The 27,761-nt window shown below is 56.4% G+C and overlaps 9 protein-coding genes across 9 annotated transcripts; 3 read left to right on the forward strand and 6 right to left on the reverse strand.

Annotated features, from left to right (window-relative positions):
* Nucleotides 1-681: 681 nt before the first annotated feature.
* Nucleotides 682-3,764, reverse strand: PG998_004476 (uncharacterized protein; the record flags this gene model as incomplete). The annotated part of the gene is made up of 9 exons (XM_066871294.1): nucleotides 682-1,163; nucleotides 1,219-1,315; nucleotides 1,380-2,214; nucleotides 2,289-2,546; nucleotides 2,606-2,754; nucleotides 2,822-3,268; nucleotides 3,329-3,481; nucleotides 3,549-3,576; nucleotides 3,640-3,764. The coding sequence occupies 9 exons, from the start codon at nucleotides 3,762-3,764 to the stop codon at nucleotides 682-684; spliced, it is 2,574 nt and encodes an 857-aa protein (XP_066735044.1).
* A 1,468-nt stretch (nucleotides 3,765-5,232) lies between these two features.
* PG998_004477 (uncharacterized protein) lies at nucleotides 5,233-7,119 on the reverse strand (the record flags this gene model as incomplete). The annotated part of the gene is made up of 4 exons (XM_066871295.1): nucleotides 5,233-5,344; nucleotides 5,402-5,871; nucleotides 5,927-6,452; nucleotides 6,518-7,119. The coding sequence occupies 4 exons, from the start codon at nucleotides 7,117-7,119 to the stop codon at nucleotides 5,233-5,235; spliced, it is 1,710 nt and encodes a 569-aa protein (XP_066735045.1).
* Nucleotides 7,120-7,965: 846 nt separating this feature from the next.
* On the reverse strand, nucleotides 7,966-9,570 carry PG998_004478 (uncharacterized protein; the record flags this gene model as incomplete). Its single annotated transcript, XM_066871296.1, has 1 exon — nucleotides 7,966-9,570. One exon carries the CDS (start codon nucleotides 9,568-9,570, stop codon nucleotides 7,966-7,968), a length of 1,605 nt encoding a protein of 534 aa, XP_066735046.1.
* A 344-nt stretch (nucleotides 9,571-9,914) lies between these two features.
* Nucleotides 9,915-11,129, forward strand: PG998_004479 (pyruvate kinase-like protein; the record flags this gene model as incomplete). The annotated part of the gene is made up of 3 exons (XM_066871297.1): nucleotides 9,915-9,939; nucleotides 10,164-10,546; nucleotides 10,635-11,129. The coding sequence occupies 3 exons, from the start codon at nucleotides 9,915-9,917 to the stop codon at nucleotides 11,127-11,129; spliced, it is 903 nt and encodes a 300-aa protein (XP_066735047.1).
* A 540-nt stretch (nucleotides 11,130-11,669) lies between these two features.
* PG998_004480 (uncharacterized protein) lies at nucleotides 11,670-12,681 on the reverse strand (the record flags this gene model as incomplete). Its single annotated transcript, XM_066871298.1, has 3 exons — nucleotides 11,670-11,774; nucleotides 11,840-12,438; nucleotides 12,558-12,681. The coding sequence occupies 3 exons, from the start codon at nucleotides 12,679-12,681 to the stop codon at nucleotides 11,670-11,672; spliced, it is 828 nt and encodes a 275-aa protein (XP_066735048.1).
* A 489-nt stretch (nucleotides 12,682-13,170) lies between these two features.
* On the forward strand, nucleotides 13,171-14,081 carry PG998_004481 (HAD-like protein; the record flags this gene model as incomplete). The annotated part of the gene is given in 2 exon segments (XM_066871299.1): nucleotides 13,171-13,745; nucleotides 13,760-14,081. 2 exon segments carry the CDS (start codon nucleotides 13,171-13,173, stop codon nucleotides 14,079-14,081), a joined length of 897 nt encoding a protein of 298 aa, XP_066735049.1.
* Nucleotides 14,082-14,437: 356 nt separating this feature from the next.
* On the reverse strand, nucleotides 14,438-15,970 carry PG998_004482 (WD repeat-containing protein; the record flags this gene model as incomplete). Its single annotated transcript, XM_066871300.1, is given in 3 exon segments — nucleotides 14,438-15,403; nucleotides 15,415-15,649; nucleotides 15,747-15,970. 3 exon segments carry the CDS (start codon nucleotides 15,968-15,970, stop codon nucleotides 14,438-14,440), a joined length of 1,425 nt encoding a protein of 474 aa, XP_066735050.1.
* Nucleotides 15,971-20,721: 4,751 nt separating this feature from the next.
* PG998_004483 (uncharacterized protein) lies at nucleotides 20,722-23,560 on the forward strand (the record flags this gene model as incomplete). Its single annotated transcript, XM_066871301.1, has 5 exons — nucleotides 20,722-20,771; nucleotides 20,991-21,142; nucleotides 21,213-22,686; nucleotides 22,816-22,924; nucleotides 22,949-23,560. The coding sequence occupies 5 exons, from the start codon at nucleotides 20,722-20,724 to the stop codon at nucleotides 23,558-23,560; spliced, it is 2,397 nt and encodes a 798-aa protein (XP_066735051.1).
* Nucleotides 23,561-24,332: 772 nt separating this feature from the next.
* Nucleotides 24,333-26,996, reverse strand: PG998_004484 (acyltransferase; the record flags this gene model as incomplete). Its single annotated transcript, XM_066871302.1, has 3 exons — nucleotides 24,333-24,800; nucleotides 24,918-26,392; nucleotides 26,459-26,996. 3 exons carry the CDS (start codon nucleotides 26,994-26,996, stop codon nucleotides 24,333-24,335), a joined length of 2,481 nt encoding a protein of 826 aa, XP_066735052.1.
* Between the last annotated feature and the right edge of the window lie 765 nt (nucleotides 26,997-27,761).

Raw genomic sequence — 27,761 nt, forward strand, 5'->3', positions numbered from 1 at the left:
TCCTACTGTCGATTAGCAAACAGAGTCTCTCGCTTTACGCCAGTAATAACGGCTTCCCATAACACTCTCACATGTACGCAAACTTTGATGTGAATCTCGTTTGGTAAATAACACTTTCCACCATTCCCAAAGAATGAAGCAGCGGCGAAAGTGACGGCTGCTCAGCTGACCATGGGGAACAGTCTGGGCAAACATCTCTAATCCGGATAGCTTTCTCAGGACTATTCCTCAACCAAGGTGCAATAAACAGCCTCGCAGGTTTGTAACTGGTACGTAGGAATAAAAGCGCTGATCTGGCTGAGATAGGCTACCTTGCAGCGCGAATCGGGCAACTACATACATACTTGATGAGTCTCATTCGTTGGATCACCGCGACTTCTTCCCCCTCAGATGCCATACACAATATTCTATCTAATGTTTAGGCATTGCAAAATCTCCGGCGTAAAACTCATGAATTGAAATTCAACATTCATTACTATTCAATACCTCATAAGATGAACCACCCCTGAGCCTAGAAACGAAGAAAGGGAATATATCGTAAACCAAACACATAACCATCATGACCAGCCCTTTTTGCGAAAGAAGAGGAAAAGCAACACCCCGCCAACACTGAACACCTCCGCCAACCCGATCGACCGCGAACCCAAGACCCATTGGTGCGTAAGTAAGCAAGCCACCTCCTCAAGTGTACACACTCTCCGTGATCTGGTTGACCTGCAACCCCGTCTCGGCCATGTTGTCGTCCCGCAGGAAATCGAGCGGCATCCAGACGAGGTGCCCCTTGATCTGGTCGAGCTTGGCCCGCACGTCCTCGGGCGGCAGGAAGCGGTCGAAGATGTGGCCCGACTTGACGCCCTTGGGCGGCAGGAACGTGTCGTAGTCCTTGAAGGTCTTGACGTGGTCGTCCGGGTCGGCGTGGAACAGGTGGCGGAAGATCTCGGTGTTGCGCGTCGCGTTGCCCGTCCACATGTCCCACAGCTCCTCGCTCAGCGGGTCCTCGACGAACTTGTACGTCTCGTCCCGGTCGTGCGCGTCGTTGGGCGCGTCGTCCCCCGGCGGCTGCGCGTTGACGTCGTTCGTCGCGTCCAGGTCTTGCGGCGGCAGCAGGCCCAGGTGCTCGCGCCAGAGGTACCGGCGGAGCGTGGCGGCGTGGCGGCCGACCTCTGTTTTGGTCGTTAGTGTCGGCACGGGACGAATACTCCTTGGAGGATAACTTACTGGTCTGTTGTCCATCCATGACACTGGGAATGAGGTCCGTGTCCTCCATGACGATACTGAGCTCACTGTCGTGATCGCCCTGTTGCGAACGATCGTTCTAGATCATAGTTAGCGTTCTGTAGTTTCACCCCAGGTTGGCTTGTGTGTATGTGAATGCTTACCAAGTTACTAGAACCGCACACGACGATGCGGTCGTCCACGATGAGCAGCTTGGCGTGGATGTAGAGCTCCTCCTGGATCCAGTTCTCGACCTCCTCCTCGGGCTTGCCCTCCCACTCCTCGGCGCTGACGGGGCCCTGGCCAGCCATGGCGTGGTGGGCGACGCTGGGCGACGTGTTGGCGTGTTGGGAGTCGGCGGCGTTGCCGGCGGCCTCGAACTTGCGCTTGGCGTCGGTGAGCTTCTGCTGCTCCTCGGAGCTGGTGCTGTCGTGGTCGCCCTTGGACCGCGTCTTGCCCATGTGCTCGTCGGCCCCGCCCTCGACGTCGCGCACCCCGTGAATCCCCGAGCCCATGATCTCCTCCGCCTCGGCCCGCTGCACGTCCTGGTAGCTGACCCCGGACTCCTCCTCCTTCTTCTTCATCGCGGGCGTCTTGTTCAGCCGGTCGTACGACCGCAGGTTGAAGACGAAGACGTGCTGCGTCGGGTCCACGCCCTCCTTGCGGATCTGCTCGAAGATGGAGTGCTCGCCGCGGCAGATCGACTTGAACTGGTAGTCCATGATGGCTCGCGTGCCCGTGGCGGCGTCGTCGCGGAGATCGCCTGCAAATCCGGGAATAGCCGGGATGAGAATGATGACCCTAAATTTACGACCTTCCTTGCCGGCCCTGACGCAAGCCTCGACGATAGAGCGGCCTATTGTGTTGTGGATGGGCGACTGCTGATCTCCCGTGGCGGTGATGAAGAACTGGTTCTCGATATACACGAAGTGCTCTGCTTTCCGAATGATCTCGGAATAAGCGTTCTGAATGCTGTGATCCACCAAGATACCGCTCGACCTATATTATTATTCACAGGTTAGCTTATTCTCTTCTCAAATACAAGGCAAGCTGCCCCGGTTCAGAAATCGTACCAGTCAGCACTGGATCGGACGATCTGGGCATGAATCGTTCCTCGGTTGGCGAGATTCTTCGTCTCCAGCGGCGATAGCGGATGCGTAATGTACTCTCCAACAGGGTGTTTGGGTCGCTGTACACCGACCAAGTCTTCGTCCTCCCCAAGTCTGCCCTGGAGTTGCATCCAGTCGAACCTCGCGTCGCGCTTGTACTTGTCTCTCTTGACGAAGTTCCAGCGTAACACGAAGTGCTCGGCGATGTCGTAAACACAGGGTCTGTCAAGCACAGTCAGTCAAATAATTCTTCGTAGGTTTTTGGCGACAGGGGAACCAACCCGATGACGCCCATCGCCACATCGTGCCACGGCATGCGGCCAAAATCGGCTTTGCTTAGTTCGTTTGCCTTCCAGTCGTCCACCTTCTGGAAATCCATAATACGGTTGTTGTTGAAGTCCTGGCCAGGCCATACCTCGTTCGCGACACCCTACCAAAGCAGTCAGTCAGATCAGCGAGTTTTCCCAGAGATCTCCATAGTGTCGTGGAAAACCTACCTCGGGGTGCGCGTCGGCGAGGTTGTGCTGGTGAGCATCCCATCGGCCAAAGCACAGGTCCAGACCGCCGATGAAAGCCATTTCGTAGTCGATGACGATGAACTTCTCGTGGTGGGCCCAGTAAAAGGTCATGTCGGCCGCGTTCTCCAGGACGTTGTGGTCGGGATGGCGCATCACCTTGATGTTGCCGTAGCCGGGGGTGCCCTCGGGGCACAGGGCCTGCAGCGCGTGCTTGGTGTGCTCAGAGTTGCACGTCAGGGCCGCCTCGACCTCGCGGTACACGATCACGTAAATCTTGACGCCGGCCTCGGCGCGCCTCTTCAGGACCTGGTCCAGACGCCATTCTTGGTTAAAGTAGGGCGGGCGCCGGAGGAACAGCTCGGGCGATAACCACCAATCCGCAATGTAGATAGTTTCCTTGGCTGCCTCCAGAGCTATTGACACGGCCTGTGGCGTTTTGTCAGTAATGGGAACAGTTGCAATCATGCTGTAGGAAATTCCGCTTACCCAGTAGTAGTTCAGTCCATCAACATACCACTTAATCATGTTCCCGTCGTGCTCGGGGAAATATGACTTGAAGCGGTGTTGCTCGCGCATGTTGTCCCGCTTGGCGTCGGTGGCCTTCTCATGTTCCTCATCGTGGCGATGTTCAGGATTGAACTGCGCAAGAGGATCATGAGTATGGGGGACGCATTACACAAGTTCAGCAGAATCAGTTCCAACTTACGAGATTTCCAAATTTGCCGATTTGATGCCTGGCAAACCGCTGTTAGCAGTTTATACATGTCATTCCTGGTGGGGGTGGCTGGGGATCGAACTTCTTGTGAATGAGCGCGACCTTGGCGTCGTGCAGATGGCTATCCTTGAGTTTCTCCTTCAGGTGCTTCATCTTGTCGCCGAAGCTGCTCTTTTTCTCGCCATTGGAATCCTCCGGTTTAGTCATGGCGCCGTATGATGACGAGGCCACCACGAGCTATGTTTGTAGGTGCGGTATGCAAATACGATATCCAATCCAGGAATTGGAAGAGGGGGATTGGCCGCGGGCGGCTTCCGTAGGGGGTGGTGAATGCGCAACCGTCGAAAAACACACAGTCAAAGCAAACAGTTCGCTGGGTAGGTGATGGCAGGAGCAACGTGTATTGATGTACGGTACGGACTTGATAGGGGGTGAGGCAAGTTAAAAGCACATGGTCCACCGCGGTGTGAATGCAACTATATGTACGAAATCCTATCTCAGGGCAAGGAAAACATGAGTTGTCAACGATGCGTGGACAATCCCGGTAAAGCTTGCTTGCTCTGCTTGCTTGCATGTACCACCCAAAATTGCGCTGAGAGAGAGAGCGTCGTCATAGCTGCTCGCCCAGCAGGTTTGCGACGGCTGGACTTCTCGTGGAGGAGAAAGTGCCAAGCCAGGTGCCGGCAAGCCGGTGGGTACAGCCTGGAGAAAGAAAGCGAATTGTCAGACCACGCTCTCGGTGATATAGATCAGGCCCGTATTGGTGGCAGTTCATCCAGTCGTGGCCTGTCGCTTCGCCGTCCGCCAATGCACGTCGAGACTCGGCCAACAGCTGATATACATATGTACTGCTTTCGCGGGATGCAAGGCGGCACGAGATGCTTTTCCGGAACTGACTTTCTCGAGAGGGGTTGTTTTCCCGCTACCACGATTGATCTGCAGGTCTCTTCTTAGGGGCTATTCTTAGGGGGTAAAACACTAGACCAGCCCCCACCACGTAGCCATTGTCGGTGCTGAATTGTCCGTATCTTGGGTTCGTCCCTTGCGGGGTCATCACGTCTTATTTGCACCGATTGGATCCTCCAGGTGCCAGGTCTCGTTTTCAGCTTGCAACTGTCTTCGTTATGTGACCTACCAGTATATACTATACAGACATATATCACGAGAGTCGCAATCCAACCAAGCTTGAATGTGGGCTTTGGAGCGATAGTGAGGCCGTGGCTGGTGTCGGACCTTGGAAGAAAGCTTTCTCCAGGGGGTGCGCATGCAAGCGGCATGTTGTGATGAAAGTGGGCTGAGACTCGCTGACGTCACTGAAAGGAATCTAGGTTGTTGAGAACTGCATACACATACACGCGCTTAGCCAGTAATGGCACCATCCGAGGCTACATGCGTTTCAAAACAAACGAGCAGACGGAACCTACTCAATTTCTCCATCAAGTACCTTGCAACGATCGAAAATATATCAGTAGCCAAGGTTTTTGGTGTCTCTAGCTACGGTGGAGAATAACATGACAGGATTAACTCAATGGCACGCGACATGGCATTTCACCAAAACATGGGCTTTGACTATCTATATGAATGCTATAAGCTCAAGCCATTTAACTATGCTACAAGCTCAACCCGCCTACACAACCCATCGCAGTTGTGTGCACAAATGATGCCATTCCATCCATCATACTATAAAGGGCGAGGCGTTGGCGGATGGAGTCAGAGGAACGGCGGTTGGTAAGTCTGCCTCTTTCAAGACGATCTCTAAAGCAGCCAGCAACTTCTCGTCGTCGAATCTACATTGAAGTATGTTAGCCGGGAGCAGTCACCGTCATCGCCTCGATGGGACTTACCTGCGGCCAACAAGTTGGAGAGAGATGGGAGCACCTTCATATCCTTGGGTCCCATGCTGCTCCCATTGCTCCCAATTGTATTTGTCGTCGTCGTTTCTGGGTGTGTAAGTCACGTTGAACTGCTTCTGCCTATCGGTCGTGATGTGTTCGTTGAAGGGAAACACGACAGCGGGATAGTCGAGCAGGTTCCACTGAGCAGTATAACCCCAATACCTTGCCGTGTTGAGCTTGGGGGCGACCGAAGGCCCAACGGGACAGAGGATAACATCGACGTCTCGCTCATTCCACAGTTCGGCGTATGCCCTCCTGTACTCGTCTCTTTCGGCGCAGGCATCCCATAGAGATTGCACGTCGTGCTTTTTGACGTGAGTGCTGTCGAGAATCCACTTGGACAGCGGCAACATGGGTTCGCCGGACTCCTTGATGGCTTGGAACTCCTGGTCCCCTCCATCGGCAAAGTACAGTCCTGCCTGCGCATTGTCAGATAGAAAAAACTAGAAAGAAAGAACGTGGGAGAATGCGTACAATGATAGACCAAGCTCGGTCGTGGTTTTGAGGCTCCCAATGGACGACGTTGACCTTGCCGCTCTTCGACAACTTATGGGCGACCTTTCTAAGAGCCCTGGTGATTGGCGGATGAGGCAAGACGACTTTGTCATTCCACATGACCCCAACCTTGAGTGGCCTCTGGTTGAACAGACCAGACATGTCTCTCCATTCCAAGGGCACCATGTTGGGCGATCTGAGCCAGGGCTGACCGGCGATGGCTGTCCTCATGAACAGCTTGATTCCCTCCAGACTGGTCGAAAGCGGACCAATTGTACCCAGGATCGACTCGGATCCCGCCATAGTTGCAGCCCATCCCTGAACGGGTAATTTGCCTGAGGTGGGCTTGAAGCCGAAGACGCCGTTGTTGGCCGCAGGTGAACGTATGGAGCCGCCAATGTCGGTACCGATGCCGAGGATAGATCCTCTCACGCCAACCAAAGCTCCTTCGCCGCCCGAGGAGCCTCCTGACGTGAGCGTCTCATTGAAGGGGTTAGTCGTGACACTGTCAGTCTAGTTAGCAGCTATTCAGCTGTAGATGTTTGGCTTGTGCAATGCAAGACGACTAACCCATATAGGTTGCTGCTGGTCTCCAAGTGCATGAGGGTCTGCGGCTCTGTGCTCCGCACATAGAACACAGCTCCGGCGTCCCAGAGTATCTGCAACAACAGGGCATCCTCCTCGGCAACCCGGCCGACCCAGGCGACGAAACCGGCGTTCAGATCGAGGCCCTTCATGGCCATGTGCTCTTTGACACTGATGGGGATACCGTGCAGAGGACCCACGGGCTCCTTGTACTTGGCCCAGTGTTCATCCAGCTCCTCGGCCCGCTTCAAGGCTCGTTCGGGGAGCAGCTCAGTGACACAGTTGGTCATCCACTTCTGCGCCAGGCCAGCACGGCGCAGGAACGCCTTGATGACGGCGGTGGCGGTCAACTCACCGGTTGCGAGGAGCCCAGCCAGTACCTCGACGTCTATGTTAGTGACGGCGAGCTCCTCCGCAGCAAGCATGTTCGGGGAGGTCGCCAAGTTCCCAGTCGTGGCGGCCGCGGTCACGACGGCATTGCCAAGCGGGAGAACCTTAGCAATGGTAGCATCCCGGTGTCGGCGGCGATCCTCGGCGACTTCCTGCCAGGTAGCCCCGCCTTTGATGGTCTTTTTGACGTCCGACATGATCGATCGGAAGTGAGGGTTGGAATCTTGAAGAAATGGTAGACCCGGCCAGGCAGAACGTGTTTCTGCGAAAAGGACGAGTTGGTTCGAACGAACCTACCCAGAGCCTAGGTAAGTAATCGTCCTACCCCTCAGTTGTGGGAGGAAGGCGTGGCACAAACACCTTCGTTCCTTTCCTTATCAATGTTTCTTTCCCTACATCGACAGATCCCAACGCAGTTACTTACCTAAGCACGCGGCGAGCGGGGGATGTTTGCACCTGCCCCCTTACCTGCGTTATCTCCAATAATCTGCCTCTGTTGCACGGTGAATCTTATCATACTGGATGGAGTTGCTCATAGATCATGATCAAAACAGGAAGTAGATGCGGGCTCATCATGTGTGATACTACACTTATCTATGCAAGTGCGCATATAGTGGACCTCGTCCCTGGTATCTACATCCCTTGCCCCGGTTTGTGTAGTATCAGGAAAGCCACCGACACCTTCTCGGCAACTCAAGGGATGCTAACTACCAAGGTCTACTGAGTCCCTTGTACTCTATGGATGGGATGAAAGTAACACAGCGAACACACCCCAGGGAACACGGCATTCGCTTGGTGTTGAAAGTGCTGCTTCCATCAAGATGTGCGCCATTTGTGTTTGGATCGTATTGTACTGGCCATGGATACTGGTACGAATGGGATAACCGCATTCCAACTGATGAATACATTGAGTCAGATAAGCAATGATGACAAGTCGAACAAACTGTCCATATAAATTCATGCATTCCCCCTTTCTCTCCTCGAACCATGGAGTCCTACCACAACTGTCTATCTCCCCACGCAGCTGATTGGATATGGAAAGTTTACATCCCGAGTTTTTCAGCCTCTTGCGTCGCCTCTTTATCCGATCCTATGCAATGAAAGCGCGTCACACCAGAATCGTCCACCTCTCGCTTATATATGCCGTAGTTCGTATGGCTCCACGGTACCAAGTCTTTCGGCCATATCCGGAGGAGTGAGCGGGCCTTGGGCGCCAACTTCCACTCAATGGTTTCCGACAAGGTCAGCTGTCGGCCCTCGTGCTCTGGATGGACGCCATGATCGGCCAAAACCGCGATGAACGGCGAGGTATCGCTGCTATCCCCAGCGCTCTCGCAAAAAGAGCGGAACGCCTCTGCTAGGCCAACAGTAGGCGTGGAATCATGGCCCGAGACGGACTCGCACTTTTCCCTTTCGATGAGAACCGCCTCGTCCGAGTACTTGATCCTCCTTACCCCGACAAGCCGCGCGATAAGCGTCTCCAGCAGCCCCAACGCCTCCGCCTGACAAAGCGCACCATCCGAGTGCAGCCCATCCCTCTTCCCCGCGGCGACCGCGAGCGCCTTCTGCGCCGTCCAAGCGTCGAGCGCCGCGTAGACGCCCGACCCCAGCACGGTGGGCTCGACCTCGGTGCTTCCCGTCAGGAACAGCCACAGGCGCAGCCGCGAAGGCGGCGCCGCGTGCAGCGTGGACCGGGTCGCGCCGAGGTCGAACTTCCAGCGGCGCCGGTCCTCGCCGCCGTGGCGCGCCGCCAGCAGCAGCTTGGCCTCGCGCTTCTCGCTCGCGAACGGCCACAGCGGCTTGAAGTACTCGAACAGGCCCGGGTGCCACGCGCCCCGGCCCGTGCGGTGCGGCGCCGCGCACGGCCAGACTCGGCTGCTGGCGCGCGGGTCGGCGCCGTGCTCGAGCAGGAGCTGCAGGGCGGCGACGGGGACGTGGTCGCAGCCGGCGAAGTGGACTGGGTGCAGGGGCTCGGTGTGGGTGACGCTCGCCTCGTCGTCCGGGGATCGGCGCGGGCCCGCGACGGTGGGCTGGTCTGGGTTGGCGCCGTGGTGGAGCAGGAGTGCGACGATGGCTAGGTCCGGCGGGTTCAGATGGGCGGCAGCACTACTGTTCTGTATGGGAATAGGAGTAGAGGTAGCAGTAATATCGCAGTGTCGTTTTCGTTGCATCGTCTGGCACGTCATGGCCCAGTGGATGGGGTACCAAACATGGCCGTTGTACGTCAGCGCCGCTGCGTCGTTTTGGTTTGGATCCGCGCCCTCCTCCAGCAGAAACCGGACCATGGCGGCGTGGCGGTATTGGACGGCGATGGCCAGCGGATGTCCGGCGAGGCAGGACACATCTGTATCGCGCTTGACACAGGGCGCCCAGTCCGACGGATCCATGCCGAAAGTCGGCAACGCCTCGAAGAAGAGGTGATCGACCGAGGTGCCGGCTTCTAGGCTGCGCCGAGCAGTAGCTATATTGCCGCGCTGGCAGGCCCATAGCAGGGCGGAGGAGTTCCAGTTCTGTACATCGCGGGTAAACAGCTCATCCAGAAAAAGGGGTAACAGTTGCCGACAGGTCTGCCCCAGATGAAGTAGGTCGCTGAGACTGTCCACGCGTGTTGTGATGTCGAGCACCAACTCAGTGGGTAATTGCAGCATTGTTTCCTCGTTACTAGATATGTGAAGAGAGAAGAAACTACAATACTTTAGTAATTAGTAAACAAACCATTTTGTTGAATCCGGTATTAAGTCGTCAGAGTAAGCCAGTGGTCGGTCAGTTATAAGAGATCGCTAATCCCGATTCTGATGAACCCGATTTGGCCTAATTGCGTCTGCCTACAGGCCTCCTCAGATGCTACACAAACTGCACTCGAGGGCAGTTGCCTGCTCCTGTTCTGACTAAGTATGTAGTTGCCTAGTATCCCGGACGCATATGCGAGTTGTAACTCGTTGCTCATTCATCTCAGATTCGAGTATCAAGCACGGATGGCAATGGAAAAGACATGCGATCAACCCCCTGGAGGAATCGTTATTTATATAGACGGGATGCGATCTTACTAGTGAGCTTCTAGCTCTCTAGGTTCCATGTAGTTTGTAACCCCCGCCTTGTAAGCTCCTCTAAATGCTGCCTAGCACACGATTCAATAACACCATTTTAGCAATGTCCTACACATATACTTAATAAATCTTGGATATATCTATTTCAAACAAGTACGATGACAACTTCGTCGCCGCCCCGCTCCCGCCCAAAGACGGCCTCAGTAGCGTGCGGACGGGCAAGATCCGGTCGGCCATCCACAAGCAGCCGCGGTCGGGCCCCGTGCCCGTCGGCGTCACAGGCCTAGCCGGCGACGAGCAGGAGTACGGCCCGCACGGCGGCTGCGAGAAGGCGCTGCACCAGTACAGCGCGGGGCACTACGCGGCATGGAACGCGGAGCTGCCAGGGCGGGCGCACCCGTTCCAGCCCGGCGGCTTCGGCGAGAACCTGTCCACAAGTTTGGTCCACGAGGAAAACGTGTGCATCGGCGACCGCTTCCGCATCGGCCCCGAGGGCGGTGTCGAGGTCGTCGTCGGCGAGCCCCGCCAGCCCTGCTTCAAGCTCAACCACCGCTTCGCCCACGGGCAAGTCCAGGCGGTTCGAGCTGGGAGTTGCGCGAGATGACAACTCGAGAGGTGGTTCGGTATGTTTACATGATAGCCTTGACGTCGGCGATGCCATCAAGATCGCCAAGGACCATCAAGCGGTACTACCCCGTGCCGAAGAAACAGATGAAAAGGACTGCACCAAACCCTTCACGGACGTAAAGCACATTTACATTGTCGGCGGCATCGACATCACCGCCTTCCTGCATTCTATACACCGACACGAGCCCTCGACCAATTTCGAAGTGCACTACGCCGTACGCAGCAGAAAGGACGCCGCATACCTAGACCGTCTCTCCGAAAGCAAGACTACGCTCTACGCCAAGGAGGACGGAAACCGCCTGAGCCTCGCCAGCATCATACCCGCCGCCGATGCCGAGCCTCGCGCGTCGGTATACTGCTGTGGCCCCTCCTCGCTCTTTGTCGAATGCCGCCGACTGACCGAGGACACCGGCTACCCCCGCGCCCGGACCTACTTCGAGGAATTCGGCGGCGCCGCCTCGACGGCTGGGACGGGCGATCCCTTCGAGGTCCGAGATCCAACGCACGAAGCAGGTGCTGCCGGTGGCGGGTGACAAGTCCCTGCTGGACGTCCTCAACGAGGCCGGGTTCGAGATCGAGTCGTCCTGCCTCGTGGGCAACTGTGGGACGTGCATGGTGAGCTACTGGAACGGGGGAGGGAGGTGAGGTGGTGCACCAGGGCTTCGCGCTGAGTGAGGGCCTGAAGGAGGATTCCATGTTAAGTTGTGTCAGCAGGGCAAGGGGGAGGATTACTATTGATTGTTAGACCCGGTAAGGGGCCTCATCTCACCTTTCAGATGTGGCGTTTTGGTTAGGTTTTAGGGATAGGCAGGCACCTTTGACAGTAAGTATATATTTTCTAGGTAATTTATATCTTTTGATGCATATACAAGAAGGATAACATCAAGGCCTAAGGCTATCACTTGTACACGCTGTGAGATAATATTTTTTCCAGCGAAGAAAAGTATGTAACCTTGCCCACTCATCAGCCATTGCGTAAATAGTCGGTACCAGTCAATTAATACTAATTTCATATGTGCTATACATAAGTGTTCTGTACTAGTCCAAATGCTGAGTGCAATATTTTGTTAACTCTAGCCCTGCTTGAAGTTCATACTGTAGCCTCCGGTCTTCTCGTCTTTGTCCATTTTGAAGTTCTCAGTGCTCAAACCGAACGGCTTCAGAATACCATTTCCAAGCTGTTAAAAAGTATTAGCGATACGGGTCGATTCCATGCAGTCAATCATCGAGAAGAGAAACTCACGTCCTTAAGCTTCCCCCACATCTCGGCCATTTCCTTCTCCTGCGCAGCCTTTGATCTCGGTGGGAGTACCCGAAGTTGCGTCGTGACGATCCTGCGATCAGCAGGACTTAGGTTCTCCATCGCAGACAAGAGCTTGTAGTCCTCCTCGGCGCCCGACAGATTCGCCCAGCCGCCCAGCTCGCTGCGCGCCCGCGCCCGGCGCATGAGCGCCTTGGCGCGGATGCGGGCGACGTCGTCCTTGCGTTTCTGCCGCGCCTGCTCCGCCTCGGACTCCTCCTTGGCCGCGGGCGCGCTGCTCTGGGCGCCGGAGCTGACGATCTCCTCCTCGACCTCGTCCTCCTCGTTCTGGGCCTGCTTCTCCCGCTCGGCCTCCGCGGCCAGCTCCTCGGCCGCCGCCTTGTCCAGCCGGCCCAGCCCGTCGAGGGCCTTGCTCGCGCTGCCGATGGCGTCTTTCCATTGCTCCAGCTTCAGGTGGCACGCGGCGACGTTGGATTGCAGCACGGCGAGCTCGTAGTCGAGGTAGTGGGGGCATACGGAGGCGGCCTCTTCGTACTTGTTGATGGCGTTTTCGTACTTGGCCGAGGAGAAGAGCGCGTTCGCTTGCGTCTTCTTTTCGTTTGACTCGCTCAGTAGCTCCTATACCCAGGCGATATCATGTTAGCATTTAATGTGAAGCCATATTGCAAGGGATAAGCTGCTAGGTAGGGTGTCTGTTTACATGCCGCTTCTTCCTCTGGCGCGAATCTCTCGATGGGGGTGGCTACGTCATCCTCGGGGTCGGGCGAAGGGTCCTTGACTGCGCCGTCCTTGCTTTGAGCGGGCGCTTGAGCGTCGGAAGACATGTTGTGCGAGTTTGCACAAAGTAGAATGGCAAAGTGAATGTCGGTAACAGAACCCAATAATTTCGGATTCACCTTGGGCGATCGGCGTCTAGCGGGCAGCAACCAGCGACCGTGGCAGCGTGGACAGGGGGTTTTGGAGCTACCCCTCTATCGGACGAGGCGCCGGGATAAGGAGGGGCAATGAATTCAATGCCCCGCCAGTTGACTTTCTACTGACAGCCCACTGCGAAACATGGTGTGACGACGGGTATCTACAACCAAATAAATATAAAACCTTTGGCCTTTTTTTTCTTCTTGAAGTCGTTTAGATTTCTATACACAATTGCACAGAAAAAGGAAAACTCGCTCCCCTAGATTCCTCTCGCTAATCCGACGATGGCGCCACGTACAGAGTAAGTTTGCTCCTCAACGCCCTCACAACTGCCCGAATGGCTAACACACGCCTCTCCCGCCGTCTAGCTTCCCCCGGTGCGAGCCTGTCTCTTCGACATGGACGGCCTGCTGCTCGACACCGAAGACCTCTACACGCTCTGCATCAACATCGTGCTCGCCAAGTACGGCCGCCCGAGCCTGCCCTGGAGCATCAAGGCCAAGCTCCAGGGCCGCCCGTTCCCCCAGTCCAGCGCCATCTTCAGCGAGTGGGCCAAGCTGCCCGTGTCCGACGCCGAGTACCAAGCCGAGGTCGCCGCCCTGCAGCAGAAGCACTTCCCGACGACCCAGCCGCTGCCGGGCGTCGTGCAGCTGCTCGCCGACCTGGGGCGCACGCGGTACTGGGACACCTCCGCGGCGGCGGCGGCGGCGGCGGCTTCCCCCGAAAACAAGAAGAAGAACCGAGTGCACATCGCGCTCGCGACGAGCAGCCACGCCAACAACTTCCGCATCAAGACGGCGCACCTGACGGACCTGTTCTCCGTGTTCCCGTCGGAACGCCGGGTGCTGGGCGACGACCAGCGCGTGGCGCCCGGCCGCGGCAAGCCCATGCCCGACATCTACCACCTGGCGCTGTCGACCATCAACGCGGGGCTCGCGCCGGGGAGCCGCCCATCACGCCCGAGGAGTGCCTGGTGTTCGAGGACAGCGTGCCGGGCGTCGAGTCCGGGCGCCGCGCGGGGATGCGCGTCGTGTGGGTGCCGCACCCCATGCTGAAGCAGGAGTACGCCGGGCGCGAGCCCGAGGTGCTGGCCGGCCGCATGAACGAGGCCGCCGCCGAGGGCAACGGGGACGTGGACCCGGACCAGCTGGGCCAGGTCGACGACGGCTGGGCCGAGTACCTCGAGAGCCTCGTCGACTTCCCCTACGAGAGGTACGGCATGGCCATCCCGCCGCCTGAGGTCGAGGCGGGGCCCGAGATGCAGCAGGCTTCGAAAGAAGCTGTCGCCGCTGAAAACGCCCAGAGCTAGTTACTTGGCTATCTAGGCATCAAGACAAATGACAGAGCGTGATTTAGACTGGGAAGCAACGGGCACATAGAGAGAAGGGAGAGCACTAGACTAGAAATGAATATAGACATTAGACCAGTCTCATTAGCACTGAGTCCATCCATGTTCTCTTGGTTTGTCCTTTGTTTTCGAGAAGCTTCGGGGTCTATGATTTACCCAATCTTCCGTTGGTATGAAATCACACTGGTTCTTAATTCGTTACATATATTCGTGGGTTGTTCATTTCACTTATGGACTTGTGACCAGATGCCAGAGCTATCACGATTATTATGGATGGATGGGCAGCGATTAACATGTGAGGTCACTGAATTTGTAGCTCAGTAAATATCCCATAGACTAATCTTCCCATCCTTGCTCCCAGCAGCCAGCCAATGTGTCTCTTTGGCTTGTTTAATTCGCCGATCCTTGACCGTCACATCCACGAGTTTGGGAACAACGGTCTTGGCAACGGCTGCCGACTGATCATTGGCAAGCCCACTGCCTTTGTCATTTTGCGTTTTACCATCATCGGCAGCAGTTGGTGGGCGATCAAGGCTCGCAAAGGCGATGGTGTAACATCCGACCTGGTGCCATTTCAAGACGGCCAGTTCCTGCAGCGTCTTGGCCGAGTAGACGCGGATCTTGGAGTCCCAGCCCGCCGTCGCGAAGATTTTGCCGTCAGAGCGCACCTGGAGCCCCTGCTGGCCCGAGTGCTTGGTGTTGACGACCTTGGAGGGCTGCGTCCTGACCTCGACGCTCTGCTTCTGGGGCACGGGCGCGGGCCTGGGTGCGGAGGCCAGGGCAGCAGACAAGAGCGAGACTGGCTTGGCCGGTTTGCTGTTGTCGTCGTTGTTCAAACCGTTCGTCGGCACGTTGGGCTCCGCAGAGGCTGGTGATGATGTTGGCGTTTCGGGTATCGAGTAAGCGGATGCCTGCTGGGGGATCGGGTGTTTCACCACGTTGGCGTCGGCGCCAGACGTGTAGAAGAAGTCGCGGCTGGGCGACACGTCGAGTGAGAGAATCGGCTGCCCGTGGGCTTGCGACCGGTAAGACACGTCCCAGGTGGTGGTGGTGGTGCCGCCCTCCTCGCCGCTCTGCTGGGTGACCATGGCCAGGCCGTTTTCGTACCCGGTCACCAGGGTCAAAGCGCCGCTCTTGACGCGGCAGAGCACCAGGGACATGACCATGCCTGTCTTCTCGTCTTTCGGGCTCGATGCCACAGTATGGAGCCTCTTCTGGCTGGGGAAATGATATATGTCGACCTGCCCACACAGCATTAACAAGGGAGTTCTTGGCAGTCTGGCCTTCAACCTACAGATTCAGATGCTAAGGTGTTTGGCACGGCGACCAACAGCTCTTCAGTCGTTCCATCGTCGTTAGCTGGGCAGAGTCCAAATGAACAGAAGTTCATAGTGTTGACTGGAAGTATGAACAGGACCCATGGTTGGGGTCTGGGCGATGGCGAGGGGTCCAGCGGGAGCGTAGTGCTTAAAGAGGCCTCGTCTTCCTCTGCAAGTTTCCAGATGATCAACTGGTTGTCTCTACCGTGCCTAACGATAAAAATAAAGGGACTCCTCTTAGCATTTCCGTGTATTGACTGATATATCTAGATACATAGGTCGATGTAACGATTTGTCCAGAACTCACGTGATAATCTTGTCGGCACCCCAGGAGGCAATGCCGAGGATGGCATTGGTGTGCGCGCGCCACACAGCTCTCGGGCGCACGATGGTCAAATCCCACAGCACGACATATCCCTCCGCATCACCGGACGCCAGCCGCTGGTTCTCTCTCACGAAAGCGGCAGCGTGGACTTGGGCGTGGTGGCCTCTTAGCACCGCCTTAGGCTGCGGCGGGAGCTGTGAAGACATGGATGTGGCTGCCAGCGACGAAGCAGGAAATACAGTATCGTCACATTCACCTGATATCCATTGCTAGGATCGTTTCACGCGGGTCGAAAATGCCAATCGGCCGGACCGACGAAAAGTCGCGAACTCAACGCTTGGTGGTTTTTTGTTTTGTGAATTGTAAGCGGTGCGCAATGGGAAGGTCGATTTAAACATTGGAAGGCGCCGTCAAAAGTTGCCCGAGGAGATTTTGGCAGCAGCAGCCCACTAATTAACCTACTGTCCATGTCAGAGGAATTCCGAACCCCAAAATCTGATTGCCGACTGCAACCAGGCTTATTCTTCCAATGTCGGATTCCAACATCACCACCTTTGATTGATCTACTACTACATTGGATGGCCTCCCATGATTCATGCAGGTGTGGTGTCGTTACACAAATTCCAGCGCATACTCATACTGTCAGCTTTTGAATTTGCCTGCGACCGAATCTGAGCGGCATGCTGCTACCACCAATGTCCTGTCCAACTGGGCGCCACAGAACCATCCAACATATGTTCAGCAAAGGAAGCATCTGAGACGTGTCATACCAAGATGCCCGAAGTCAACTGTCGTACCACGCTAGATCCACGCGGCTGCCGTGGTGCATCAAATACTTATGTGGCCATGCGGCCTGCGAAAACAGTGTCTCGGTCGCTACATGCAAGACTTCAAGACTTCGGATGGCCATTAATAGCTGCCCGAGCGATACCAGCTACGCCATTTTGGCTCGTCCTAACTCAGCTGAGAAATTGTCATTTCCGCTGCCATCTCGTGTGCGGCTAGCTGTATGTACGTCAATTTATTCCCATGGCAATCCAATCAGACCAGCCGGATGCTGCTCCTAGAAGAAGCATACATACATAGTCTGCCCACTTCTCCAGCCAACATCAGATTGAGACAAGAGCGCCACAATACAGATCTGAGAAGAATATTTCCTGGTGATTGTACGGATCCAGAGCAGATATCGGTGCTGCTGCATCTGTCTCACCACAGACCGCATGCCTTGTTTATTTCTCTCGATGACCTTCTAATCAGCAGGTTCCCCACTAGTCGACCTGGAGAAAAAAGAGACCCCTTGCATTCCCGTTAATCGATCTACAGGGACTGAGATTTTAGCATTCAAGACCCCTGATCCTGCGTTTGGAGGGTGAACCTAAGCGAATAGCGAGCTCGGATGAAGAATCCGTGACAGACACACCTTCCTCCCTTCTTTCTTCCATTGCACCACTCGGGACCTGGCTTGAAGACGATGATGACGAAGAGCAAAGTTTACAATCGCTGCAATGACCTGCCATCGCTTGGCATCTGTTCGGTGGCTGCCCTTATTGTCGCACGCATGACAAATTGGACACTGGAGAGAATATAGGGTCGGGTCCGCTAAATTTGGGTCAAGCCATCGGCTCACGAATGTGCCGGTAGGGGATTCGCTTGATCCACCCATGTTCTTCCTCTCACAACAAGGGGTGCTTCTTTGGCTTGGCGGAGCAGCTTTGGAAGGATTCTGGGGCAATGAGGCTCTGGATTGCTAGGGATTACATCCTCTCGAAACGAAACTTGACATGGTAACTTTTAGCTGCAATTTCGTCATATCTGGATGCACTCTAGCCGGATGCCACCGATGCCACCCACCACTCTCGGTTTGTTTATGCTTCTGACAACGCTACTGGTGACCCCCATGCACCATGTTTGCTGCAGAACCCCAGCGGGATCTTGGCGGGGACGCCAGTGCTTCAAAAATCGGAGGTTTTCTCTGCTTCCACTAAATTCGATTCAGGGCTGAGAATAAGAATGTTGCGATGATGAACCACCATCATGGAAGCGGATTGACTAGTTACTGGGGCCTCGAGAGTGACACGGCAAAGCCGATGAACAAACCAGTGGTCGACGTCGTATGCGAACCAAAGACTGCATACAAACAATAGCAACGACCCAATCTCATGGGCATTCGGCAGTGGGCAAGCGCAACACCCTCGGCGGATACCGCACGCGTAACCGCTAGATGATCAAACAAGCGCATCACCACCTCGCAATTTACGTAGCTAGGTAGGTACAAACACAGCCCACCCCTAGCCCCCTAGCCCCAAAAACAATGGCATGCAGTGTACGTAGGTTGGTTGGCACTGCCAAGCTAAGAACCGTCTGCCTCCGGGAGTCGGCTGCTGTGTAGACAAAACCAGACCATCGCACGGAACCGAGAGTCGAGATACGCGATTCCGATCACTAACGGTTACAGATCATGACGCCGTGGACAGAACCGGCATAGTCTCGTATGCGCAGTGTCGTTGGCCAAAGGCACGCTATGCCAAAGGCAAACAGGCGCAATGCAGATGCAATCTATCAACTGACAAATATCTGTCTACTTATCCCATAGTTGAGACGAGACGACTTACTTTCGCATCTGGGTTGAGGCGAAAGGGCTCTCAGTACTTTGGGAGGCTTGGCAGGTACCGTTGAAACCGACGATGGGTGTTTGCGACTCTCGGCAGCACCAGGAGCAAGTCAAGCCGATGCACTTCTCTGACAAAGAGCTATTCGACACGGACCGGGAGCGCCCCGTTATTTAAACCCATTCAAGCATAACAGGGGGCCAGGGTCAAATCGAGGACCAGGAGCAGGAGTCAAAAACAACGCCTCTGGAGGCCGCTGGTTGGTCGGGAATGGTTCAATTGATCTGCATTAACTTGGGGGTCGCCCGTCTGCCCCCTCCTGGTCCACGGGGGATGCAGCGAGGGCGGGTGACAATTTACGCAGCAGTCGTAACGGATAGCGCAAGCCGCTATTGAATTGAATCCAGCAGACGGACGGCCTGACGGTGTTTTTTTTCTTTCTTTCCTGCTTCAAGCTAGACAAGCTCATGGGGCATATACTACATCATACACACTATCTGGACATTGACAGATCAGATCCAGGCCCTCCTGGCCAGGCATTGAAGCTTCTTCTTCGGCTGCCGTCTCATCCAGCACAGTCCCAAAATACCATACCAACCAAAACACGAACGGCACGGCACACGACTTCCCCGTAGTCTGTCGTCTGCCTTACATAACACACCCCTACAGTCTAGTCCAACCGATATACCACAAGCGACCAAAAAAAAAGCTTGGTAGGGAGCTTGCATGTTTCCCTTGCTACTGGGGCGTCAGACGACCGACTGCACTGACTTCATACCTGACATTTCACCTGTTTGACCAGGCAGCTCGAGGCATACCCGTCCTCTTGTATCGGTGCTAATACACACAACACAAGACTGGGAAGAAAGACGCCAGTATAGCCGGGCGCTAGGAACGAAGCTATCCCTTTCTTTCTCACACTCGCTCTCACCACCCACAGAAGAGTATCGTCATTGCGGGAAGAAAAGCAAAGATTTCTTTCCTCGGCCCCAAAACTAGCAAAATCTCTTTCAGCTTGCCTTGCGCCTTATACCCAGGACGAGTCCGATCTTGCCGATACGCCACCCCATACGTCCATATTTACTTTCCCATTCCCCCTTTTGCTTCCCACACCAGATTGAGTCCAGCCCTCTCGCAGCTGGTTTAGCTAGCTCCTCCCGTCTTCCGGCACACTGGGGCCAGCTTGTGGTACCGCACCTAGTACAAGTACTTTATGCGGGCGCTCACCTGCCTGATCGATCGGGAAGACGAATGAGAGCAGTCCATCGGAATTAATAAAGATTTAGATTGCCTACAGCAGAGACCAGAGCCCACCTAGGCCTTGGCTCGATTACTACTACTACCCATCTCCCTCCCACTTGCCTGCCAGCTTCCGTCGGGGAAGACGGACAGGCGCACTACAGCTTTTTTGTTTGACACGCTTGTTCCAATCAACTAGCGCTTCCCTCGCACGAAGTCCAAGACATTGGAGTGTATCCCCAAGTTCTAGCTTGTTCAGAGGAGCAGCAGCAGCACCAGCGGCAGCAACCAGCAACAGCTCCCAAGGAAAAAGCAAAAGGAAAAGAAGAATAATAGAAACGTGCGAAGCGGCCGCCCGTCAACAGAGACATAGTACATCATACTAGCCCCCCACACTCACACTCTACTTGTACTCGACTCCACGCTTCCCTTGGGTTTCTTCGACAATTCTTGCCTTTTCTTTTATCTCATCACTTTCCGCTTCTGGGAGACTATTCTGCGATCTTCGCTACTACTAATCGACATCGAACGTCTTGTGGCTCATCACCATCTACCCAACGGTTCCTGGCAATCACAAGATACACGTCTATCGTCTGCAGCCCTCGACCTAGTCTCGGGAACGCAACCGGTCGACCGCAGCAAGCAGCAACAGTAACCGAATTGCTATCGACGGGGCTAACAAAGCCATAATTCCTGTTTGTTAGCTAGAGCCGAAAGCCACCCAATTTCGCTTTCTCTTCGCCCTCTCTCTCTCACTCTTAGCCCAGCCAGTCCCTTTCTTCGGGACCGACCACGCCGTCTCTGCGGAGGCGTCGCCCGCGGCCCTGGCTACCTACAACACCGCGCCGAACGTTGTCCACCCGGGCTTCGGACTCGGCGCCCCTGCGCCGCATGGTGCGCACTACGCTGAGCATCCCTCTCCGCCCTACGCCGTCAGGAACAACGGTTATGTACCCGCAGCAGCAGTAGCAAACGATCCTCAGTTTGAAATACCGCCTCCAAAGCGGCAGAGGCTGTCCGTATCGGGCCCAAGCAAACTAGGCCCATCACGAAACAACCCCAACAGCAGCCCAGGAAAGGCTGCGAAGGTAGCACCACCGGGAAGTGGCATGACCATCTCGGAGGCAGTCCCGGCCAAGAGCAGGCGAGTTAGGACAGGGTAAGAACCTTTTCTCTTGTCACGTTTCTCCCCCCAGATCTCAGCTCGTCCATCTGGATTTCTTCTCCCCCCTTCACTCTCTCGCTTATCTTGTGGACACAAACATATGCTGACAGCCGGAACCTGTTGAGAACGAGGCAACGGGGCAGGCTCACTCACCCTCTGAGCCCCACATGCCTCGTTCGGCAGGTTTGCTCTATACAGATGTCTTACTTGCAGAGAACGTCATTTGAAGTGCGATGAGGCGACACCCGATTGTCTGAATTGCCGGAAGAGTAACCGGGAATGCAAACGTGGCGTGCGATTGAACTTTATCGATCTCACCTGCAAGGAGCCGCCTATCCTTCTCCCGCCCACAGACGAGTGGTCAGGTAGGTGCCTTATTGGGCCTCTTTGCACCCCTTGGTTTGAACCACGGCTTACACCTGCTCTCCTGTGTAGTTCAATTTCAAGATGAATCCAGACAAATCGCCTCGGAATACCGAGGCGGGCTTGGTCGGTATGCCAAACTAGAACAGCAAGTGGCTACACCGCCACGGGAACCTGACCAGATTCCAGACCTCAGGCGGCAGTCCTTCAACATTGCCCGCTTGGAGCAACACCATGGACCACCCATAGACCGGAGGTACTCCACCACGAACCTAGCCTCTTTACAGCAGTCGACACATTACAGAGAAAAGTCATACCCGCAATCCGACGCCTACTCTGACGGATACCAATCGAGAAGGAACAGCGATGCATCTTTCCTTGCGCTCCCCAATCCATCCACCAATAGGGGCTATGAGAGCTTGTTATTAGCCGACCCGTTCGGAGCCGGAAAGGAGGAACATCATCGCAGCCAGTCCCGGCACACGTACCGAGGCAGCGATGTGTCGACGGCGGCATCGGTAGCCGGCATGACGGTGGGCAACCCGCCCCAGTCCTTCCGCGGCGGCCACGGGCCGGGCCAGAGCCCCATCGTGCCGCCCGACACGGGCATGATGACGCCGACGAGTGACAAGGCTGGGGAGCGCGAGTACCTCAACTCGCCCGAGGAGCTGCACTTCATGCAGGTGTTCGTGGAGGAGGTCGGGGTGTGGATGGACAGCCTGGACGAGAAGAAGCACTTCTCGCGGCTGGTGCCGTACCACGCGCTCAAGTGCCCGATGCTGCTGAACGCGCTGCTGGCGTGCGGCGTCAAGCAGCTGACGGTGACGCAGCAGTTCAACGACGACAAGGCCCTGTTTTATTACGACACGGCCACGACGCAGCTGCTCCGCAGCCTGCAGAACCCCGAGCGCAACACGGCGGAGTGCGCCACCACGGCCGTCGTTTTGAACGTCTACGAGATCATGAGCGAGAAGCCGACGCAGCGCATGAGCCACATCGCCGGCGCCCGTGCCCTCATCCGCGAGTGCGGCTGGAACGCCAAGAGCACGGGGCTGGGCGCCGCCTGCTTCTGGCTCAACGTCGGCATGGAGCTGCTCAGCTGCCTCGCCTTCAACTGGCAGACGGCGTGGGAGCCGGACCAGTGGGGCGTCGACATGGACTTTTTCTCCTCGTCCTCCGAGTCGTCCAACTCGAACAACCATAACAAGGCGGACAACAACAGCAATAACAGCAACAACAATGACGGAGTCCAGGGGCTGGGCCACGGCACCGAGGAGATGTGGGTCCACCGCATGTTCTTCATCGTCGCCAAGATCTGCAACTTCCGCGCCAACATCCCCAAGTTCGAAAAGGCCAGCCCCCACGACGAGCAGATGCGCCTCCAGGAGCGCTACGCCGAGTGGCAGCGTCTCAAGGGCATGTGCGACACGTGGAACGACGCCTGTCCGCGGCCGATGCATCCGTTTGGGTACCTGTACCCTTCACAATCACGGGGCAGCAGCAGCAGCAGTGGTGGTAGACCTACTTCGCTATTCCCCAACGTCTGGTATGTCGCTTTCATATTGCCTTTTTCATCCCCAGTTATCACCATCCTCGTTGTTTTTCAGGAATGAAGCATACAATGCGAAACCAAGATTTCACGTGCCTAAACCAAAACTAACAAGCCACCTTCCAGGCTCATCAAGCGCGCCGCCATTGTCGGTCGCCTCTTCTACCACACGGCGCAGTGCCTGCTGGCGCAGATCAACCCGATCCTGGGCAAGGACAGCGAGGAGGCGCGGGCGGTGCAGCAGCACCACGCGCACCAGGTGTGCGGCATCGTGGCGCACACGCGGGACCGGGGCGTGGCCTCGGTCTCGATCCGGAGCCTCGCCATCGTCGCCGAGGTCCTGACGGACCGCGCCGAGCAGCGCGAGTGCGTCGACATCCTCGAGTGCATCGACAAGGCCACCGGCTGGAAGCTCGCCGCCGTCGTCAAGAACCTCAAGCGCGTCTGGGGCTGGGAGAAGCAGAACAGCATCGCCGGGCTCGCCGCCCAGTTCCTGCCGGGGCCCAACAGCAGCAGCACCGCCGCGGCGGCCGCGGCGCCTCCCCTGTCCGCGGCCGCGACCGGCGCCAGCCTCGCGGCGAGGGTCCCGTCGCCGCCCCTCACGGCGCCGGCGGATCGCGCCAACTCCGTGTCGGGGCAGGGCTCGGTCGGCGGCGCGGGCCAGATGATGCCCGGTCTCGCCCAGGCGCAGGCCCACGGGCCCGCGCACGCGCAGGGCCAGCCGCCGCCCGTCGCGGCGCCGCGGCCGGTGCGGTTGAGCGTGAACCCGCTCAGCTTTGCGGACTTCAGCCTGCCCAACCACCCCTACCAGAACTGGTACGAGCCGCCCAGCCGGTCGAGCTCGTACAAGCCGTCTCAGGGGTTGTTGTGAGCAGCGTCTACTGGGCTGGGCGGATAAGTCCATCCTCACCTTCCAATCCACAAACACCCTCCGTCTTCTTATTCGATACAAAGACCCTTTCCCACTTGTTGGGGGCGAGTCTTTGGACCTAATTCATCTCCCTTGTCCTCTGGGGGCTTGAATGTTTATTATCTGTTTTGTTCTTCTCTGGCGAGTGTCATGAGTGTGTGGTGGGAATGGATGTGGATTTGCATATGAATGGCTACTTCCACGGGCATCCATTGTGTTGCCTATTTAGTTGGCTTATGATTTTATGTTGTCATATCATGTTATAAACAGAGGTACGGCTGCTACCAGGCATAGGGAACGGTGTCAAGATACCATGGGGCTTTTTGCATTCCATTGATTGCTGGTTACTGAGCGGCCAAATAGTCTTTTTGCGTGTCATTTACGATATGATCACGCGGTCGAGGCGGGATCATATTTTGATCCCTTTGATTTTCACGGCGGCATAGCTATATGTTATATACCATAATAAAAACACAATAATTAAATTTGTTATCTTCTATGCAGTTGTCATGTCCGTTGCAAGATAGGATATGGCCATCCGGGTTGGTTGACGTCGGAAAGTCCTTAGTACGTGTGTTCTCCAATGTATTAATTGATAACCGTGTCTTGAATACGAAACTCCAACCAGCGCCAGGTTACCATGTAAACAATGCCAATTTCGTGAATGCACTTTGAGCTAGCTCGTGACAATCGACACAACGAGTACTATATACACACTCGCCCGACGCCCTCTTCACAACTGCGCCCTCCCCTCCAACCGCCTCCGCCTTCTCTCCTCCCTGACCGCCTTCTTGACCTGCGCGGCCTCCTCCTCCGAGAGCTTTGACAGCTTTTTCGACCCGTCGGGCGCCGTCGTGGCCTCGGCGAAGAGCCGGCGACCCAGCAGGTCCGAGAGTCGCAGCACGCGCGTGCTGACGGTGGCGCCGTCGCGGCGGTTCTTGCCCTCGCGCCGGCTCGACGCGATCTTCTCGGTGAACTGCCACAGGCGGCCCTCGGGCAGCAGGTCGCCCGTCGCCGCGTCGCGCTTCGGCATCCACTCGTGCGAGATGCGCAGCCGCGCCGGCTGCGTCTTGGCGTCCTTGGACTTCACCACGTACAGGATCCCTTCCTCCTCGAACCGGCTGTAGGCGTTCTTGAGCGTCTCCTTGTTCACGGCCTCGAAGTAGGAGAGGTCGCCTTGGTGGTAGAGGGTTTTGCCGAACTGGGAATGGACTGTTAGCAAACACTGTCGATCAAGATCTACGAGAGCGAAATTGGACAGGTACAGAAAAAGAGGGCTAGAAAAACAAAAATGTCATAGGAAGGGTTTGATACTTACCAACTGGGCGCTGTTCTGGGCCTTCGCAACCTCGATCCATACATCCTCCCTCTGATCCAGCGGCGGCGTCAGGCCGATCAGCGAGGTAGCAGCCAGCCAACTGGCCTCGATAAACGGCCAGATGAGGAAACAGTAGAAATCGTAGTTTTCGCGACCCGCCGTCCTCTCTTCGTCTGCAAGCCCCACCGTAACGATCTTGCCAGCCGGGTCGCGCGCCAGATGGATGATGCGGTCCGTCTCGAGCCCCACGAGGGTCTTTTCGAGGTTGGCGGCCAGCCCGTCGGCCGGGAAGATGAACTCGCCGCGGAACAGGGACGACAGGAACAAAACCTGGCTGCGCAGGTCGTCGTAGCCGATGTCCTGGACGGCGGGCCCGCCGCCGCGCTTGACGCGCGTGTACATGGCGGCGCTGACGAGGGCCTCGGAGATGAAGAGGTGGATCGTCATGTTGCGGTAGAAGGACAGTTGGAAGCGGTCGACGGCGTAGTACGTCGGCTCCGCCAGCCCGGACACGACGCCCACCAGGTCCTTGCCCAGCACCTCGAGCCCGCGCTCCACCACGTCCGACAGCGGCGCCGTGCCGAAGTGCGCGACGCGCCCGCCCTTGGCCCGCACCCGGTTCGACAGCCACTCGACGCGGCGCATCAACTCGGCCTTGCCGACGCCGCGGCCGCGCAGCGTCAACAGCACGGTCCCGATGAGGGCCGTCGGCATCACCACCGACACGTCGTTGATCTCGGACAGCACCTTGTAGCTCATGGTGCGCAGGAGCTTCTGCTTGATGCGGACCGTCTCGGGCGTGCGCGTCGCCATGTCGCGCGGGACGCCGCCGCCGAACTTCTTGAGCTGGTCGTCGATGTAGCCGCGCAGGCTCCAGGGCTCGTGGAAGCGCACGTCGACGCGGCCGAGCTTGAGGGACAGCACCGAGGAGCCGCCACTCAGAAAGTCGGCCAGGTTCTCCTTCTTCTTGGGCACGCCCAGCAGCTCCGTGACGTAGCCCTCGGTCTCGATGACCTTGTCGTACTGCGTGCTCACGGGGCAGATGATGGCGTCCTCGACGCGGCCGGACAGCAGGCTGTCGAGGATGAAGCTGAGGATGCCGAACTTGGGCGAGAGCAGCTTGCCCGTCCGCGAACGTCCGCCCTCGATGAAGCACTCGAAGTTGTACCCGTTTTGTAGCAATGTGTCGATATAGGCTTGGACCAGAGTCGTATACATCGAGTCGTTGCCAAAGGAGCGTCGGATCCACATGGCTCCGGCGTGCTGCAGGAAGGCACCCACGACGGGGAAGTTCAGGTTGTCGCCAGCCACCACTACAGGTAGAGCGAGGCCAAGCCGGTAGCAGATCAGTTGCATAGAGACATAATCCACATGGGATCTATGCGAGGGGAGGAAGATGATGGATTGCTTCTTCCGTTCGGCCTCCTCTGCCACTTTTCGTAACCTTAAGACTTCCTCGCTTGAGACATGAATGCCTTCATATATACCGTATTAGCGAATTGACCAAGTCATAAACATGGCCGATTACACAGTTTACGTACCTTGATGGTACGCTCTCGTCAGAAGCTGTGTTACCAAATAGTATGCCCCCCTGATGAACGTCTTGCTCTCAAACTTGCAGATCATGTCGTTGGTCAGCTTGTCGGCGACCTCTTGCAGCCCCTCGTGAATGACGGTACGACGATGTGCCCTCTTCCCCGCAAAGTCCGGGTCGTCTTTGCGCAGCCAGCCGTCCTTCTCCTCGACCTCGAGGCGCATGTCGGCCAGCTGCCGTATGCGGTCCTGTAGTAAAGGGGCCGACACGACGGCATTCTTCATCTGCTCCGAGAAGCCCGAGTAGAACAACGGCTGGCCAATGACCTTGTCGTAGGCCCGCCACCCCGTGCCCGACACATACAAGGAGACCTCGCGGAGGAACTGCAAGGGTTCGGATCGGAAGCGTGCCATGTGGTGCATCAACGCCTCCTCCTTTTCTTGCTGAGCGGGCTCGACATAGCTTCGTGGCTGTAGGGTAATCTGGTCGCCGAGTATCTGTAGGTCGGGCGCCGAGTCGCGCGTGGGATCGTCGTCTTGTGCCATTGTCGCGTTTCCGATGCCGTCTGTCTATTTCCACCTCTTATCCCATTTATAGGTTCAGAGCCCCGAGTCTCTCCCGGTGATAATGTTCGTCTATGCGGTCGAGGATACGCAGGATGCACAGTCGGTAGCCAGGATTACTGAATATAGCGTTTGTCAATGCTGAGCAGGTACGGGACTTCGGTGGCGTCACTGTCTACGAGTTGCCAGCAATATCGTAGGTTAGGCTACAGTTGTCTGGCAGAGGGCGATGCGCACATGGAACGATCTGCAGGGAAGGAATTGAGAGGCGAGACAACAAAGCCGATGGGCAATTGGTTATACGAAGAACCAGGAGAAGATGAATTGGAAAGGCTCGTTGCAATTAGAACAGGTATTATCAAACATTAGGTAGGAGGAAGTCGTTCGTGGTCAGTCATCCAAAAGCAAGTGCCAAAGGGGAACTCTCGTGATGAGTGACCCGAGAGAAAGAGAGATCGGCGAGGTGCACAGCTTCATGCCGAGGCTATCTGGACATGTGAACCACAAGCGGCGATACCTGATGCCTGAAGTGCCTGAAGTGCCTAAAGTGCTTACAATGCACAGCTAAGCTGCACCCTGCCTGTCCCCGCGTCGCTAAATTCTTGGGCCTTCTATCGTAGATCCACCCCACTACAGGTACCTGGCTGCCCCCAAACTTTATCGAGCCCAGGCCCATTGAAAGAAACATTCAATCAAGATCTTTTTTTTCCTTCTATTCCTTCTCTGAGCAATCCAACCCAACTCAAC

The sequence above is a fragment of the Apiospora kogelbergensis genome, assembly GCF_038363985.1.
Source record: "Apiospora kogelbergensis strain CBS 113332 chromosome Unknown utg000002l_segment0_segment0, whole genome shotgun sequence".
Lineage (NCBI taxonomy): Eukaryota > Fungi > Ascomycota > Sordariomycetes > Amphisphaeriales > Apiosporaceae > Apiospora > Apiospora kogelbergensis.